At 46.7% G+C, this 18,890-nt stretch overlaps 1 protein-coding gene across 3 annotated transcripts in view; it reads left to right on the forward strand.

The window, feature by feature from the left end:
- The window catches only part of ADCY8 (adenylate cyclase 8), a 221,026-nt gene that overhangs the window by 67,727 nt on the left and 134,409 nt on the right, over positions 1 to 18,890 (forward strand). For all 3 annotated transcript variants that reach the window (XM_047783235.1, XM_047783236.1, XM_047783237.1), the window contains exon 3: positions 13,398 to 13,528. In XM_047783235.1, coding sequence (XP_047639191.1) covers positions 13,398 to 13,528 — 131 coding nt within the window. The remainder of the gene's footprint in view (positions 1 to 13,397; positions 13,529 to 18,890) is intronic.

The raw sequence follows: 18,890 nt of genomic DNA on the forward strand, positions 1-18,890 counted from the left end.
CAGCATATATATGGTTTATAGAAAACTATTTACCTAGAGAAGTTGACCTGGAGAGGTAGGTAAACAAAGAAAGGAAGAAGCTGCAGTATTGAAATATAGGGAAACAATGAAGAAACACCTCCACTTTTAAAGCCCCCCAAGGGCTTCCCACCAAAATGGTCAAGCGCAGCTGGTGGAGCCAAGGTGCTATCATCCAGGGAGAGGGCATCTGAGCTAGTCCTGGAAGGCTGGGAGGCTTTAGGAAGATTCCACTGAAAGAAGGTGCCTTGCCAAGCTACGGAGTATTTAGAACCTCAGAAAGATGTCACTGCAGGGAGGATCCTATCATGGTAAGCTCATGGAGAATGTAAGAGAAATCAACAGGATCCCAAAATTAAGCGGAAAAGATACCCGATCAAGAGATCTGAGTGAGTAGGTCTCAGCCCTGCATCCCATAAGCTAAAACAGAGCCTCTGAGAGACAATGACCTTATTAAAATCCTGGTCTTGACCTTCACTTCTTATCTGACCTGGGGCAAGTCCTTAAACCTCTCTGAGCCTTGACTTCTTCCTTTCTTCCCTGTTGGGAGGAGCAGAGATGATACATAGAAAGTGTGGGTCCTAAGTGTCTTCACATCCTTACCCACAGGGGGAATTAAAAGTGCGTACTAGGCCTACCCGAAGATGCTGGTCGTGGCCAGAGGTGACTTTCCTGGGAGCTCTGGGAGCTCTGAGTCTCCTCACATCTGTTTGCAAGACTTCACTGTGGCCAGGCATAGAGCTGGGTAGTTCTGGTCAATCCGATACAGGCCTTCACTGCACGTGGTGCAATCGCTGGAGCTGCCAATGGAGTTAATATGGTGGTAATTACAACAACAACGATACAGAAAACCATGTCAGGTCTTATGCTCTTATTTATAAACTTTTAAGAATGTGGACTCAAAAGCCCCCATAGTGCCTTCTAGTTTTGAAAGTCTAGAAACATCAGTAAGGATAAAATGATACACAAAGAGAGTCCTAAATTAGTAGCATAGGAATTCCCGGTGTGGCTCAGTGGGCTAAGAACCCAACCAGTATCCATGAAGATGCGGGTTCGATCCTTAGCCTCGTTCAGTGGATTAAGGATCCGGCATTGCTGCAAGCTGTGGTGTAGATCACAGATGCGGCTCAGATCCAGTGTTGCTGTGGCTGTGGCCATAGCAGCATCTCTGGTTCAACGCCTAGCTGGGAAACTTCCATATGCTGCAAGTGCAGCCTGAAAAAGAGAAATCAGTTAATTAATTAATTAATTAGTAGCATAGACTTGACTGAGGAATAGAGAGGATCCAGATCTTTCAGGAAACTTCCTGCGGAGAGGAGCCTTAAAGGGTACAGAGGATGTCTGGCAAGAAGGGGAATCATTCACTTCCCAGAAGCAATAGCCTGTAAAGTAAAATAGGAGAATTCAGATATACTTATTGATAGTGGGGGCTTTCTCGAAGAAGGGTTTGTGGGTGACATGGGACCGCGGCTGGGAAGGAAGAGGGAGACTCAAAATCCAGGTGGAATTTAGACTTAAGAGGTCAGAGTGGCTTTTATGGAGTGTCTTGTGTATTAGGTGTTATGGAGATTATCTGAATTCATTCAACAGCCGCCACGGCAGGTATTATCAGCCCAATATTACAAATGAATAGATGCAGCAGTACAACCATACTAGTTAAAGAGGGTTGAGCAGAGCCATACAGAGGTCTTTGCATCTCTGAAGTCCCCTCCCATCCTAGAGATGCCCATCTTTAGACAGAGAAGTGGGAGCTAATAAATATGTTGAGTGTCTGCTGGGGGCGGGGGCAGGGGGTGGTGAGCTGAGCAGATGCTGAAGGAGGAGGCAAAGAACTTGGAGCCCGGTGCTCCTCGGGTCAGAAAAAGATGCATTTGTCCTCAGCTGCTTTCTTTCCCACCCCACCATGCTAAAGTCCTGCTTCAGATCTTTTGAAGATCAGAGGTGGCTGTGGTCAAGCAGGTTCCCTATGAACTGTGCCATGTATGAGACAGCCCAGGACTAAGTGCGACCTGGGGGGTTGGGATTTTGAATGATTTGCTCCGTGGAGCTTGTTTGAATCATCCTTTGAGTCCTGACAGCAGGTAAAAAAGTCTTTTAGCATTGCATACTGTTCCCACAGATGTGTGCAGAGGTTTTTATACCTCAGACTCCCTTGTGTTGTTATTTAGTAGACCCAGCAGCATTTCTGGGCACTGCTTCAATGACCACAGTGAAATAGAGAAGGCAGGACACTTGCAGGTTCCCAGGCCACTGAATGAGCAGGAAGATATATATACAGTTTTCAAATGTGATTCAGGATTTCCCATTGTGGCTTAGTGGGTTAAAGACCAGATAAAGTCTCCGTGAAGATTGGGGTTTGATCCCTGGCCTTGCTCAGTGGGTTGAAGAGCCAGTGTTGCTGCAAGCTGTAGCATAGGTCGCAGGTGTACCTGGAATCTGGTGTTGCCGTGGCTGTGGTGTAGGCTTCAGCTGCAGTTGCGAGTCAACTCTAGCCTGGGAACTTCCATGTTGCGAAGATACAGCCTTAAAAAGAAAAAGATGATTTATTACAAGTATAATTTATGTATTTATATCCTTGCGTATATGTATAACTATGTATTACATATTAAATTGTATATAACTTAGGGGATCATTTATGTACATTTATACCTTATATATCATTTAATGTATATGCAATTTATACATATTTGTATCCTTGCATATATATATATTCCTATGCTCTTTTTCGTCTGGTTTATACTATATATATATTTCTATGCTATTTTTCGTCTGGTTTATAATATATGTGTGTGTGTATATATATATGTATATATATATATATATATATATATATTTCTACACTCTTTTTCTTCTGGTTTGTACTACTTCATCCCATGTGGTATTTCAGCAGCTTTTGGGGAACTGTTCCAGCCCGTACACATTACAGCACCTTTGTCTCTGTCCCCTGCACTGGCCCACATTCAGATCTGCCTCCCTTGCTGGAGACCCAGCAACAACCTCCCAACCCACTTTCTGTCTGTTCCCCAGCCCTGCAATCCATTCTCCAGAAATAACAAATAATGGTGTTAGCTCCTCTTCCCTCCCTCCTCTCTGTTTTAAAAATCACTTACTGGAGTTCCCGTCGTGGCGCAGTGGTTAACGAATCCGACTAGGAACCATGAGGTTGCGGGTTCGGTCCCTGCCCTTGCTCAGTGGGTTAACGATCCGGCGTTGCCGTGAGCTGTGGTGTAGGTTGCAGACGCAGCTCGGATCCCGCATTGCTGTGGCTCTGGCGTAGGCTGGCAGCTACAGCTCCAACTGGACCCCTAGCCTGGGAATCTCCATATGCCACGGGAGCAGCCCAAGAAATAGCAAAAATGACAAAAAAAAAAAAATCACTTACTGGCTCCCTCTTTCCCTATGGACCAAAGACTAAATTCCTCATCAGAGCATTTAAGGGCCATTCCGAACGGCTCCCAGGGGAAATCTCCAGTCTCAATTGTGACCAGTCCCCCTTCACTGAGAACCATCAACAGGGGCACACTTGCCCACAGACTGGCATCTTCCATCTATCCCCTGCATCTGTGCCCATTGCTTCATTCTTCTTCTCTGATTCTGGCTGGCAAGCTCCTCTTTAAAAGACATAATAATATCCAACTGGCATGTCTCATTGTCAGTAAAGACCCTCTGTGAAGGAGGCAGAGCTGGGTTTAATACTGGCTTTTATACCTGAAAGCTCGGACTGAGAGATACTAAGAAACTTGCCCAAGATCAGACAATTAGTAAGCACATGCCCCCCCCCCAAAAAAAAAGAGTCAAATTCACTTCTTCAGACTCAAATTCACTTCTTCCAATTGTGATTTCCAACCTACACATCAGTGTCTTTTTATTGAAAATAGCGCAATGCTTAGTAATGGAACCTGCGTCTGAGAAAAGTAGCGACGCTTGGGTAAAAAAGCCTTTTAGCACTCTCTAAAAAGACTTTGAAATCCTCCAGCCTTAAGAAGCGCTTCAAAGAGAGATTTCCAAGAGGGGCTGCTTCGAGTCAACTTAGTGCCTCGTGTCTTCTGGGCTCACAAACGTGTTCTTTATTCTTCACCTTTGACAAAATTCCTTTCAGAAGCGCTCAGCGTCTCACTCAAGGGTCCAGTTGCCTTTGGGTCACTGTTCATCGTTATCAAAGGGGACACAGGTGCCTGCCTTTTTAATACATCACGTTAGAGTTCTTGCTACATCAGACTAGACCCTCCGCTAAAGGTCACCGCAGGTGTACAGAACCTGGGTTGGGGAAAGACTGAGGACACAGGCCTGCGTTGCCACCTCATGGACCATCCTACATTCAAAGAGCTCATTCTTGCGGGGAGGGGTGTACTCTAGGCTGAGTTCTCTGCTAAGCAGTCGTCTTCAGGACGGAGAGGAGGATTTTATTGCTGATACTATTTAAAGCCACCAGTGTGCGGTGATCATAAAAAGCCGAACAACCTGAGTCCAGTTACTATTACTTTAAATTCCCTGCAGACAAGAGACCCCCTTACCACCTGCCTCTGGTACAGACCACGCCCACTTCCTCCCCCCCACTCCCCTGGTTGAGAAGACCCTGGGTCCTGACAATAATCCCATAAGGAGCTAGTGTTTCCACTTTACCATGAGGGAAATGAGGCTTGGAGAGGTTGAGTAACTTGTCTAGGATCACACAGCTACGTGACCAGGATCTGCAGCGGAGTCTGTGAAGGCGTGACCTTGGTGGGCCCTGTGCACTGGGCTCTCCAGGCACACAGTGGGCATTTAGCAGTGACTGGGCAGATGGAAGAATGAAGCAAGAGCTTTGTCTTAAGGTTTCCAATGTGCTGGGAACCATGAAATAAAGGGACTGGAGACACTCTTAACCTCTTGGAAAAAGAAAAAGAAGGGAAAAGTCCCTGAAATCTAAATTGTGTGGCTCATCCTTTAAACTACACCCTGTATCATGGACTAGAGACTAGAGAGGCCATAGACCAAATGAAGGCCATGGTCTGTGAGTTGACCACTGGATGATTTAAAACACATCGGGTGACTGCTGCTCTTTAATCACTGGGTCCCCAGATCTGTAAAAGAGGTGTTGTTATTGAATATTAAAAGCTATTCCTGGGGGGCAGGTGTTATTCCTCCCACTTTGTTTTTTTTTTTTTGTCTTTTGTCTTTTGTCTTTTTTGTTGTTGTTGTTGTTGCTATTTCTTGGGCTGCTCCTGCGGCATATGGAGGTCCCAGGCCAGGGGTTGAATCGGAGCTGTAGCCACCGGCCTACGCCAGAGCCACAGCAATGCGGGATCCGAGCTGCGTCTGCAACCTACACCACAGCTCACGGCAACGCCGGATCGTTAACCCACTGAGCAAGGGCAGGGACCGAACCCGCAACCTCATGGTTCCTAGTCGGATTCGTTAACCACTGCGCCACGACGGGAACTCCTATTCCTCCCACTTTGTAGATGAGGAAACTGAGGCACAAAGGAGTCAGTCGTGTAAGTAAGCAATCACGGTCAGTTGTTGAGCTCAGCGAGGATCCAACTCGAGCTTGCCTGATGCCAAAACCCTTTTAGCCTTTGGATTTTTAAGCAGAACCAAAGTTCCTGGGGTCCTAGAACACCAACAAGTAGACACGGATGTCATCCAGACTTTTATAACCTCCTTGCTGAATCGGCCTAAAGTGCAAGTACAGAAAAATGCCTCTAGGAGCCAATTAAACAATAGCTTCCGCATGGCTGTGCTCACACTTAGCTTTCCGAAGCCATAACACTTCTGGGTGAAAATTCCATAAAGCCCCTAAAGATATAAATGCAAATGCCAGAGTCAAGATTTTGATAAAAATTTTAATTGTTTTAATTATCGAAAGTGTGACTGGAGGTTTTTCACGATGTAGCACAATTGTCTTTTCGCATAGAGTCACCCTTCCCTATCCATGGGTTTCATGTCCATGGATTCAACCCGAGGATGGAAAATATTTGGAAAAAATGTCCAGAGAGTTCCAAAAAAGCGAAACTTGAATTTGCTGCACACTGACAACTATTGACATAGCATGTACATTGTGTTAGGTATTACTGTAAGTAATCTAGAGATGATTTAAGGTGTACAGAAGGATACTTGTAGGTTATATGCAAATACTGCACTATTTTACGTAAGGCACTTGAGCGTCCATGGATTTTGGTATCTGCAGGGGGTCCTAGAACCAACCCCCCTCAGATCCTGAGAGACAACTATTCTCTCTTTTCATTTCCCCTTTAAGCTTCAGCACCACTCTGCAATTCAGGTTCTAACACAAAGCTTAAAATAGAGCACGCTTGCCAGTGAATTTAACAAACATTTGGGCTGTGGTGACAGTGTGCCAGACACTCTAATTCTTTTACAACTATTCACTCATTTAACCCTACAGCAGTCCTGTGTCGTGATGCGAATGTTATCATCTCCGATTTACAGATGGGGGAAACTGGGGTACAGAGAAGTTAAGTCACAGAGTCAGGAAGGGGCAGTTAGAATTTAAACCTAGAGGCCAGCTCCAGGGCCCCGCAGGTAACTGCCATACTGCACTGCCCTTTCCCTGACTTACCTTTACTTCAGGTTCCCATCTTTGCATCCCTCCTTTCAGAGCCAGACCCTTAATCAGGTGCAAGTATTTCCCTTATATATGTGGATGTATGCCTTCCTTCCACAAGCACGCATTGTCTGCCACATTGTACCAGTGGGGTTTCTGCCATCATACGCCCCATTCTTCTGGGACTTCCTCCTCCTGGCTCCACCCAATGCCCCTTCCATTAATGACCATGATCTTTGTAGCGACTCTGCACCCCTCCGTCGGACTAGATGCTTGACCCAAACAGAGCCCCTCTGCAGACATGTTGAGTCTTCAGATGAGCAAGAATCTTCTGAAAGTGGCCGATGCCCTAAGGAATAAGGACCGAGAGCTCCCAGTGGCTTAGAGATGTGGGAGAAGAATGCAATTGACCTGCAAGAGAAGCAGAGACCCAAGTTTAGGGGAAAGAGTCACTATGGGGCATTGGTCCTTTTGTTTTCAAAAAGGCAACCCCCGTCTTCCCCTGGATTCCTTGAGACACTCAGCGTAGTTGTGATAAACCTGCTCCTGCTTAAACTCTGTCACATAGGCTACCTGCCTCTTCCGGCCACAGGAATCCAGATGTGGCCACTTTCTCACGAAGCCTGTGCTGGGTCCCGAAGATGGAGAACATGTTCTCTTGGCTCTCAAATACGTCACAGTTTAGGGAGGGTGACAGACCCCCAAATAAGAATCGTAAAATCCTTTGGGCTTAAGCCATTGGGCGGTTGCTTAGTTAATTGAAAAAGTATGTTAAAATGGGGAATTATGAACAATCCAACTTAAATATTTTACTTGTAACTTAAACATAAAAGAATAAGTTCATTATCTGGTCTTTTAAAATAAGCCCAAGGTATTTTTCTTAGCAGAGATCTATTGTTTCTTATAGACTGTAGCGAATAGCATATCAGCCAAGATTTCTAGTTCCTTAAAATGGAGCCAAGAATTTTAAAGCACTTGCAAAATTATCAAACTGACCTCGGGATCTTTTTTTCCCACAAATTTTTTTATGGCTGACTTGCCAACATCTACTTCAGTTGCAGTGTTCTAGCTCCTCAGCATAATCAAGCCTTTCTAAAGGATTCGATTTTGCTTTCCCGTCAACAGCATCTGTTACGCATACTTAATATTTGTATGTACCATCTCATTAAATTGAATAAGTGTTGGAGTTCCCATTGTGGCTCAGTTGGTTAAGGACCCAATGTTGTCTGTGAGAATGCATGTTCAATCCCTGGCCTCACTCAATGGCTTCAGGATCCAGCATTGCCACAAGCTATGGCATAGGTCACAGATGCAGCTCAGATCCAGTGTTGCCATGGCTGTGCAATAGGCTGGCAGCTGCAGCTCCGATTTGACCCCTAGCCTGGGAGCTTCCATGTACTGCAGGTGCAGCCTTAAAAAGAAAAAAACAGATAAATAAATTGAATACGTGCGCTCACAGATAAAACTGAGAAAACTGCGTTTGGGAAGAAGCTCGGTGACTCCTGGTCAGCATGGGGCTACCAGTGGAAGAGAAGCTGTGGGCATGTAGAGAGCTCCCTACCTGAACCCCTTCAGCCCTGCCATGCCCTGCCCCACTGACATGGTGAGGGAGGGACTGGAAAGTGTGGGTTGATCCTGTGAGTCAGGCAGTCAGGGTTGGTTACCTGGATGTAAGCCAGACAAGGGTCTGCTACATTAAGTGGTACAGGCATGTGTTCAGAGGTTGGGGCACCTTCCAATGGGGGCAGAAGGAGGCAGGTATGCAGGGCCTAGGATTCACAGAGAGCTTCACTTCAGCAGATCAGTTACAGAAGGCATCATGCTCAGAGAAATGTATGACCCAATCTGAATGACTGCATGGCTTGAAATATTGTGGGGTGGGGGGAGCCCCTATACTTGTGATGAGCACATTTCTTATTCCCAAGGCCAAAACACTCAATGTTTGGTCTCTGCAGATCCAGTGCTGACCATCTGGTCTCTGTCATCCTCTGAGTCTGGATGATAACAACTACGTAGAAGTCCAGTGGCCGCTTGCCAATTCTTACGAGACTTCCAGAATTTTATCTGCTTGGATAGAGCAGCATCCTCTAAGCCACTGAGTTGCCTGCCCCCAGTTGTAGTGAGACCCAGCTCCTGGTTGACTATCTCAGTGCTTTCAAGCTACTGACAGCCACCTTCACTGGCTTTCGCCCATACCGTGACTATCAGTTCTTGCACCTGTCATCTCTGAGACTAAGCCTCTAAGCCCACCTCCGCCTTGTCCACCCTTCTATTCCCGTAGCATCTAACAGACTTGTCATAGTAGAATCTCAGTAAAGCTGTGTAGAATGAGTGAATGAATGAATTTAATGAGATAGGATACGGTCGCCTCAGTACTTGCTGAAGCACCTTTTCCTAGCTCTCCACAAGACTGGCTTCCTCTACCATTTGGGTTCCAGCGTAATAGTCCCCTTCAAGGGTCTTTCTCTGACCGTCTCATGAAAGCAGCCGCTGGCTCCCCTTCATCTCCACCGTGGCCCATTCATTCCCTCTAGAACATCAGCCCTGCAAAGGCAAGTACCACATCTGGCTGTGTCAACTGCTGGTTCTCACGCCCATCACTGCACCTGTCACCTAGCACCTACTCCTGGACATGATAAATAAGTGGGTAAATAGATGAATTACAACCTGGGTTCCAAAGGAAAAGGAACCTGGGCTCGAGTCTTCACTGTGTATATTTGCCAAGTATATGACTCCGGGCTGCCTAATTTCCCTTCCATTCTTTTCTTTTCTGTTTTCTTTTTTTCTCCGTTTTTAGCTGCCCTGCAGCACCTGGAGTTCCCGGGCCAGGGATCAGATCCGAGCCACAGCTGCGGCAACGCCGGATGCTTAATCCACTGGCCCGGGCCAGAGATCAAACCTGAGTCCCAGTGCTGCAGAGACGCTGCTGATCCCATTGTGCCACAGTGGGAACTCCTCACTTAAATTTTTAAATCTCAAAATCTCATATATAAAATGCAGTGAAAATAGTAAGCTACTACCTCCTATGATTAATGCGAGGTTTAGATTGCTGGATGCAAAATACTTGGCATGCTAGATAATGAGCGATCCACCGCTTTAAAATAAGATATTATCTAGAACCCCAGGATGAGTCTCCCCAGTGCCTGGACCTTTACTACACAGTTAACACTGGTTGGCCTGCAGCAGAGAGAGATTAATGGGAGGTCTCTGAGTTTACGAGAGCCCGAGAGCCCGAGAGTCTGCCTGAAGCCATTCAGAAGCACTGCTGCCCATTAGCCCAGAAGTGCTGTGGCCTGAGCAGCCTGCCCACTCCCTTTGTCTCCTCCACAGGAAACATTTGCATAAAATGCAGATCTGGAATCCCTCAGGGCTTTCACCTTGACTACCCCCTCAGGGTGCACGGTAGCAATTGCTGCCCATGAAGCCATTGTGATGACATGAATAGAGCCTGTTGTGTGAGATGAGAGGGAAATCCAGGCAGGGGCCACTGATGGACTTGACATCAACCGGGGTCTCTTTTCATGCAGGTGGAAAAAAAAGATGTGCAGAATGTGACAACAGAGGCCACCCTGGGCCACAGTCTGGCTCCAGGAGAGATTCTTGTACTTCTGATCTCCAAAGCCAGAAAATCAGATACTATGCCTCAACAGGAGTTGGGAATTGTATTACGGGCCAAACTTTGCCATTTTCTTTCATACTGTGTGTTCAAGGGATTTGAATGATGTTTCTCAAGCAGTGAACAGATCTGAGGGAAGCGAAAGTGTTGAAAATGAGCTTTTATAAGCAGACTCCAGGCCATTTCCCATCGCCTGGCAGAAAATGCGTTGCAGAGGGGGAAGCTGGGGCAAATACCAGTAGCAGTACTGGCTGGAGGCTGGCAAGCCCGGGGGGTTGCAGAATTTTGCTATTAAATTTTTATCTTAAAAGTCCCCTGGAGTTCCCGTTGTGACTCAGTGGAAACGAATCTGACTAGGATCCATGAGTCCATGAGGAGGCAGGTTCGATCCCTGACCTTGCTCAGTGGGTTAAGAATCCGGCATTGCTGTGAGCTGTGGTCTAGGTTGCAGATGCGGTTCAGATCCCATGTTGCTGTGGCTGTGGTGTAGGCCGACAGCTACAGCTCCGATTCTACCCCTGGCCTGGGGACCTTCATGTGCCCTGGGTGCAGCCCTAAAAAGACAAAAAAAAAAAAAAAAAAGGCTCCTGGGAGTTTCCATTGTGGCTTAACAGGTTAAGATTCTGACATAAGTGTGAGTAAAAGTGGGTTCGATCCCTGGCCTCTCATGGATTAAGGATCCGGCGTTGCTGCAAGCTGTAGCTTACTTAGATTCAGGCGTTGCCATGGCTATGGCATCGGCCAACAGCTGCAGCTCCGATTCAGTCCCTAGTCCAGGAACTTCTGTATACCACAGGTGGGTCCCTAAAAGTAAATAAATAAATAGATAGATAGATAATAAAATCAGCACTTGTTAAAAAAAAAAAAAAAAAAGGTCTCCCGTGAAAGCGTCTATGTCATATTTGAAGACCAAATGCACGTGGTCACTTAAAGAACCTATTTAACAAGTACTTTTCCTGTGCCCGGGACTGTGATGGCACTGGACAGGATGCAGTCATGAGCTGGACACAGTCTCCACCTTCCATGTGTTCATTCATTTGTTCAGGAAATATTTGTTTAGTACCTACTATTTTGAGGCTCCGAGTGTCCCTCAAAGCCAGAATCCCATCAAGGGAAAATGTGGTTAAAAAAAAAAATTGGGAGTTCCCATCGTGGCACAGTGGAAACGAATCCAACTAGGAACCATGAGGCTGTGGGTTCGATCCCTGGCCTCGCTTAGTGGTTTAAGGATCTGGCGTTGCCATGAGCTGTGGTGCAGGTTGCAGATGTGGCTTGGATCCAGTGTTGCTGTGGCTGTGGAGTAGGCCAGCAGCTGTAGCTCCGGTTAGACCCCTAGCCTGGGAACCTCATTATGCCAAGGGTGCGGCCCTAAAAAGACAAAAAGACCAAAAAAAATTGCATCCTGGGACTGCCACTTGGTAACTGTTAAAGCTCACACAAGTAATTTGACTTGTCTGTCCATTAAGTGAAGATAATATCTGTGCCTACTTATTTTCAGGGGGTTGCAAGGAACAAATAGAAGAATGGATGGTGAAAATGCTAAGGATCCACAAACATATATGAAGATGTGAGAAACTGTGATAATTAGAATGCACCTGTCTGAAACTCTGTTCCACAGTAGAGCAAGTCATATGGCAAAGGAGCCAGATTTTTGTCTGGTTTCTCTTCTTTTCTTTTTTTTTTTTCCCTTGAGGCCGGCCTAGAGCACAGCCACAGCAGTGCCAGATCCGAGCCACATGTGCAACTTACACTGCAGCTTGCAGCAACACTGGATCCTTAACCCACCGAGTGAGGCCAGGGATTGAACCCAAATCCTCGCAGATACCAATCAGGTTCTTAGCCCTCTGAGCCTCAAGTGGAACTCCGCTTGTCTGGTTTCTACAACACGAGATCTTTTTAGGATTTACTTCATGTCACTAGTCAACCAGTGATTTGGGTTTTATCTACCCGTGTTGATCGTGATGGAAGAATATTATTCTGTCAAGTGTTAGGTCCCTACTTTCAGACTGTGTGTGTCTCGTTTCATCTCCTCTCGAAAAAGAGTTAATAGGTGGAGTTCCCGTTGTGGCGCAGTGCAAATGAACCCAACTAGTATCCATGACGACATGGGTTCAATGCCTGGCCCCACTCAGTGGGTTAAGGATCTGGCGTTGCTGTGAGCTACTGCAGCATAGGTCGCAGACGCAGCTCGGATCCGCTGTGGCTGTGGTGTAGGCTGGCAGCTACAGCTCCAATTCAACCCCTAGCCTGGGAGCTTCCATATACATCGCGCGGGGTGCATGGCCCTTAAAAGAAAAAAAAAGAAAGGAAAGAAAATGAGCTAATATCTCCTGAGTGTGGTTCCTCTCCTGTGTTCCCTGGTTCAATGGATGCAGCACACGCCTCACATCCACCAAACTCAAAAACCTAAGCATCACCATGGTTACACGCTCCTTCTCTCCTGCCTTTCCAGTTGCTTGCTCGTCCTGTAGTTCTTATCCCCCCCATCACCTCTCACCTGGACCCCAGGCAGGAGCTCCCCCAGCTCATCTCCCAGCTTCCACCTTTGGCCCCCTTCTCACAATTCATTCTCCAAACCACAGCCAAGGGTGATCTTTTAAAATGTAAATCAGTTCCTGTCACTCCCCTGCTTTGTGTCACTGCGTGGCTTCCAGTTTTAGTTGGAATTAAATGCTAACAACCTCAGGCAGGCCTTTCCCATTTATCTATACCTCCCACCTCTCAACGACCACCACAGCCCTCTGTCCCCACCCTCCAGCCACACCCTTGCTCTTTGTTGGCCTCAGGACGTTTGCACATGATATTTCCTCTTCCTGGAATTCCTCTGAGTAGTTCGGGGAGAAAACCCCTGATTTGAATCATGTTATCAACCCTCATCCTCTCTGATTGCTTTACATGACACTTGTCACATTTTGTAAGTGTGACACGGCTATTGGGAAGTGGTTGGGTTTGGCCGTGTTTAATGTCTGTGTCCCCTGTTGGAATGTAAGCTCCATAGGAGCAGGGTTCTCACCCATTTGGTTCACCCCTGTGTATCCAACACTCCACACAGAGCCAGCACTTACCAAGTATTCCGTCAATATTTGTCATGGTCATAGAACAGTATGAAACTAGCAATTCCTCAAGAAGTTCAGCCAGGAGCTCCGTGACTTCTGCATCCACCCTTCTGAGACGCAGTGGTCAGCCTAACAAGAGGTTCCCTTCGTTGTTTTGTCCCAGGAGCGGCTGGTGCTGTCCGTGCTCCCCCGGTTTGTGGTCCTGGAGATGATCAACGACATGACCAACGTGGAAGACGAGCACCTGCAGCATCAGTTCCATCGGATCTACATCCATCGCTACGAGAACGTCAGGTGAGAAACACCCCCCCCACACCCGCGGTTCCCTGCGCGACCCACCTGCTCCTGGCTGCTCTCATGTCACCGCCTGGACTTCTGTCTGCCTGCATGTCAGCCCCTTTCTCCATGGGGTTGATGAATTCATTAACTAGTGATGACTCCTCAGAGAGTTCCAAGTCTCCAAACCAAGGCTTGAGAAGAATGTCCCAGGAACGCAGTTATATCCTCTAGTTAACTCACCCTGGGGGGGTGGGGGGCGGGCTGCAGTAGGCTTCCCTCCCTTTATGCTTTGAATGGGAAAGGCAAAAGCCTTTTACACAGTGATTGAAAAAATAATTCCAGAATGTGATCTGGAGGCTGATAATGTGGATCTCCTCCTTATGTTCCTTACAAGTGTCTTTAAACAATACAAAAAAATCTTATTTTTCTTTTGCAAACATATTTTTGGCCAACCATTCACCCATCCATCTTCCCATCCATTCGTCATTCCCTGACCCTTCCACTCATTCACACACCCAGCCATTCATCCCTTTACCCATCATCCATCCATCCATCCATCCATCCATCCCTCCTTCGGTGCCCTCTCTGTGCTCAGCACTGTGCTGAACCATAGAGTGTGTACTAAAAAGCAGAGCAAGGGCTTCTTAATGAGACAGACACTTGAGAATCCCAATTCAACCTCTTCCTGTATGTGACCTTGGGCAATTTACATACCAGAATCTCCGGATCCTTCTCTGTAAAATGGGCATTTTAATAGCCACCTTACAGGGGTTTATGTGACGAAGAGATATACAAGCACAGGATGGGGTAAGCATATTGTAGAGCATTAAGCATACTATAGACTGTTTTCAGACATGTTTCCTGGTTGCAAAGGGAAAAAGAACCCGACCCTGGCTGACTTAAAAGAAATGTACTGAAAGGCTATATGGTGACTCATAGAGTCACTGGAGAAGGATGGAGAGGCAGAGGCAGGCTCAGGAGATGGGCTGGAATGAAGCCGAAAGCACAGCCAAAATCACAGCAGGGCGCTTGCCCGTGAGGATGCTGCTGCCACTATTCCTGAAGAATCTGTTGCTTGCGTTACTGACCCTGTGCCAGACACAGCTGCCACCTCTGCACACAGAGTTCCTCCAGCAGTCCCTCCTGGATCTGGCTGCCTTCGCCAGGTCCCCCTCCTCCCCACTTCACCATCCCCCCACCCCACCCCACCCCCACCACTTAGCATCTCAAGTTAACCTGGGGCAGATGTGTCTGATGGCTGTGTCATTCCCCACAGGTGACTGGGAAGCAAATATCTGACGTTTTCAGCTTGTACAGTAGAATTTTATCTCCCTCCCAGCAAATATCATAGGATGGAAATTTCCTAAACACTAGGGGAATCTGTAATTGGAACAGTTCTGAAAAAGACGAATGCACCCTCTTAGTTCCCTTCCTCCCAAATTTGGGCGAAGGGAAGAACAACCTTTCCTTCTTACCAGCATCTCTGGGTGATTTTCTTGGTGTGCTGGAACTCTCATTTGAAAGCAAGTCCAGCCCAGCAGAAAGCTTGACTCTGGCACAACCTTTTCACAGAAATACCAGCATAGATCATTCTCAGGCTCTCATCCAGGAACTTAGCTCCACTAGTTTAGATGTTTGAGTTCACAAAGAGTCCCTTGTCAAACAGATGCACCCCAGTCTAGGAATTGGTCCCACAGAAGATGGAACTCATCAGTACCAATGCTACAACAGCAGACTCAGCGCAGTACCAATAATTTTAATGCAATGGGAGGTTCTGTTATTAAAGTAAGTGAAGGCCCCTAAGAGATCATAAAAAAGGACCTGGGGTAAGGGGTAGGGTGGAGGATGGAGGTGGGTGAAGAAGCCCCACCTAGAAAGGATGATTTTTTTTTCTTTTTACTGACATACCTGCAGTATATGGAAGTTCCTGTATTAGGAGTTGAATCAGAGCTGCAGCTGCAGGCCTGCACCACAGCCACAGCAATGCCAGATCCAAGCCACATCTGTGATGTACACTGAAGCTTGCAGCAATGTCAGATCCTTAACCCACTGAGCAAGGGATTGAACCCACATCCTCACAGAGACAACGTTGGGTCCTTAACTCACTGAGCCACAATGGGCACTCCAAAGGGGATGATTCTTATTTGCCTTATTTAAAATTGAGACAGCCAGGTGAAAAAATCAAAAAAAAGGAATCTTGAGCAGAAGGATCAGCACAAGTGAAGGCAGAACAGTGAGATGCGTATATATACAAAATAGATATGTAAGGCAGGTATGAAATACAGACTGATATATTAAAGATTGTTATATATTAATAATGATATGTGATTTAATGAATTACAATTATAATGAAATATAACATCTTATAAAATATATGTATATAACATATACAAAACTGCATGTCTCCATGGAGAAAAAGAAGGGGCCAAAACTTCCTTTCCTAAACAATAAAAGGAGGAGTTCCCGTTGTGGCTCAGTGGGTTAAGAATCCAACTAGTATCCATGAGGATGTGGGTTCAATCCCTGACCTCACTCAGTGGGTTAAGGATTTGGCATTGCTGTAGCTGTGGTGTAGGCCTGCAGCTGTTCCAATTCTGTAGCTCTGATTTGACCTCTAGCCTGGGAACTTCCATATGCCACAGGGGCAGCCCTACAAAGTGAAAGAAAGAAAGAAGGAAGGAAGGATGAAAGGAAGGAAGGAAGGAAGAAAGAAAGAAAGAAAGAGAAAGAGAGAGAAAAAGAGAAAAAGAAAGGAAAGAAGGAAGGAAGGAAAGGGAAGGAAGGAGGGAAGGAAGGAAGGAAGGAAGAAAGAAAGAAAGAAAAAGAAAGAAAGAAAGAAAGAAAGAAAGAGAGAGAGAAAGAAAGAAAGAAAAGGAAGGAAGGGAAGGAAGAAAGAAAGAAGGAAAGAAAGAAAGGACCTAAACAAGACTGCACGCCCACAGCAACATACTCAGGAGCCTTAAGTTCAATAAATGACATGTCTGGAGTTCTCGCTGCACCACTAATCCATTTTCAGGGCCTCCCTTAGTGGAGAACAACTGAAGCTCCTTCTGCCCCCTCTGCACCCTGCCCGTTTCTTGTCGATCATCAACCAGAGTTTTTGTGCTTGAGAGCCTTTTCCAGAAGTTCACACTGCACTGAATTAAGATTGAGTTGACTGCCCTGCATTTCTCAGCAGTCTGAGCTCTGGTGAAGGAGCTGTTTCTAAGCAGAAAAGAATGCACAGAGCTCCTGGCAGCTGCACCAAGGCCCCTCCCGGCCCTTCCCAGAGGCCTTGGTGGCCGGATGCCCACTGCTCCTGCCGGTCCTGGGAAGATGAACTCAACTCAGGGCAGTGGGGCTTTGCCAGCCCATGCTGGGGCTGCTGGGTGCAAAAATAAGCCCGGAGATGAAAAGCAGAATAGGATGGCCCTTAGCTCGTGTCTGAAGACAGAGACGGACCAGCTGCTATGCCCTGTTTTCCAGCCCCCAGAGCACATTCACTGCCGGGAAGGAAGCATTTTAAAAAATCCTTTCCCAGACTGTCACTCTCTTCGTGGCAGCCCACCAGGCTCATTCTTTCTTCTCTGTTGCTTTTGTTGTTGTTGTTTGTGACCTTTTCCAGAAAACAGCCTTCTGTAAATGTCGAAGTCAATTATATTTCATACAGTTCATTGCATCCTGTCAGTGTAAGGTGCGGTCAGAGGTGCCAGGCTTGGGGACATAAGTTGCCCAGGATGGACTGGGGTGAGCAACTTTCTGTGGGTCACACCCCCTGCAAGACTTTGGCTGCATCATTTCATCTTTCCGGAGCTCAGTTTCTGAATCTGAAAGCCAAGCTGCTTGAAATGGACAAGACACTTGGACCCTCTGGTCGATGTCAGCTCTGAACATCTGGACCTCCCCAGATGCACTCGAGCTCCAGCCGGCCACTTGGCTTTTTGTGGGAAGCCATTTGGGCTTCCCGTCCCATCTCCCCAGTTCTAGTCCTCTTTCCTCTATTCCCCATATACTTAAGATACCTCTTGGGCAAGTTAGGGTAATGCTCTAACAAATAACCTCTCAATTTCAATGATGTAAACTCAATATTATTTATCCACACAGCTCCGTGTGGCTGATGCTTCAAGAAACATCTATTTCTTTACCATGTCGTCCCAGCAATGATGTGTATCCCATCCGCTCAGCTTCCATTGATGGGACCTGATTACATGGCCCCATCTAGGTAGAAGAGGGGTGCAGAGCCCCTGCTGGTGGCCTTTGCTAGTGACAGGGAGGTGTGGATTTGGTGGACAGTTTAGCTTCTCACCCACAGCTCCCTGCCCTCTTTCCTCTTGCCCCCCGACCTCTTGCCATGTATGTTTGCACATTTGCTGGGATGATCCAGTCCACTTCCTCTCTCCACTGGCTGTTCCTTCCCAGCCAGCCTGTCAACAGGTGTAATCATCACCTTGACCCTGTAGACTACTGTTTGACATACAAGCAAATGCAATCTGGTGGAGCTGGAGAACTTGGCTTTGGGGGTCTGTCTGTGTGGCTGTCTAGAAAACACTCTCCGAGTCCCACACATTTCCGCAAGGAGGTGTATACTCTCCATGTATTGAGGACTATGCTGGGATGTATAAGTGATCTCCTTATAGTGACCCTGCAGAGTAGCTTTAATGATCTCTGCTTTATCAAGAAAATGAAAGCTCGGAGAGATTAATAACCTTCCCAAGAACACAAGTTAGGAAGAAAAGTCTACACAGGGCCATGTTCCTAATGAGTCTAGTGAATTCTGCTAAGCTTCCTTGAGGACTCTATTTGCAGAGTGACTAATAGGTAACATCACTTATTTTTCACCAAATGAACAACTTACATAAGCAGATTAGGTGTGACAGTTCATATGGCCTCTTCAGTGTGTTCATCTTGGAAGTTGATACCCAGAGTCTAAAGACCTGACCTTGAGCCCAGCACCTGGGAGTAGCAGAATGAACAACCAAGGGAGAACCAGGACTCTGGTTTCTGCCTCTTGCCTTTTATTCAGTAACCTCTTGTTGCATAACTGTGACCTAAACCAGTGCTTCTCCATCTTAAATGTGCCCACAAAGCACCTGGAGTTCTTGTTAAATTCTTGTTAGATTCAGATCCAGGGGTCTGGGGTGGGGCCTGAGATTCTGCACTTCACCAGTTTCCAAGATATGTCAGTGGTGGCCATGACCATACCTAGAGGAAGGGAGACTCTATTCAGAAGATTCCTGTTTAGTCATCTCAGGAAGGATATCATGGGACCCATTGTGTGCTGGGAGCTGAGACACAGAAGTGACACTCTTCCTGTTCTTTAGTCAGTAGCACACACATGATTGTGTTACCAGGCAATAAGGCTGTGACAGAGGGGAGCACAGGCTGGGCAGGAGGCTAG

Source organism: Phacochoerus africanus, chromosome 6, assembly GCF_016906955.1.
Source record: "Phacochoerus africanus isolate WHEZ1 chromosome 6, ROS_Pafr_v1, whole genome shotgun sequence".
Lineage (NCBI taxonomy): Eukaryota > Metazoa > Chordata > Mammalia > Artiodactyla > Suidae > Phacochoerus > Phacochoerus africanus.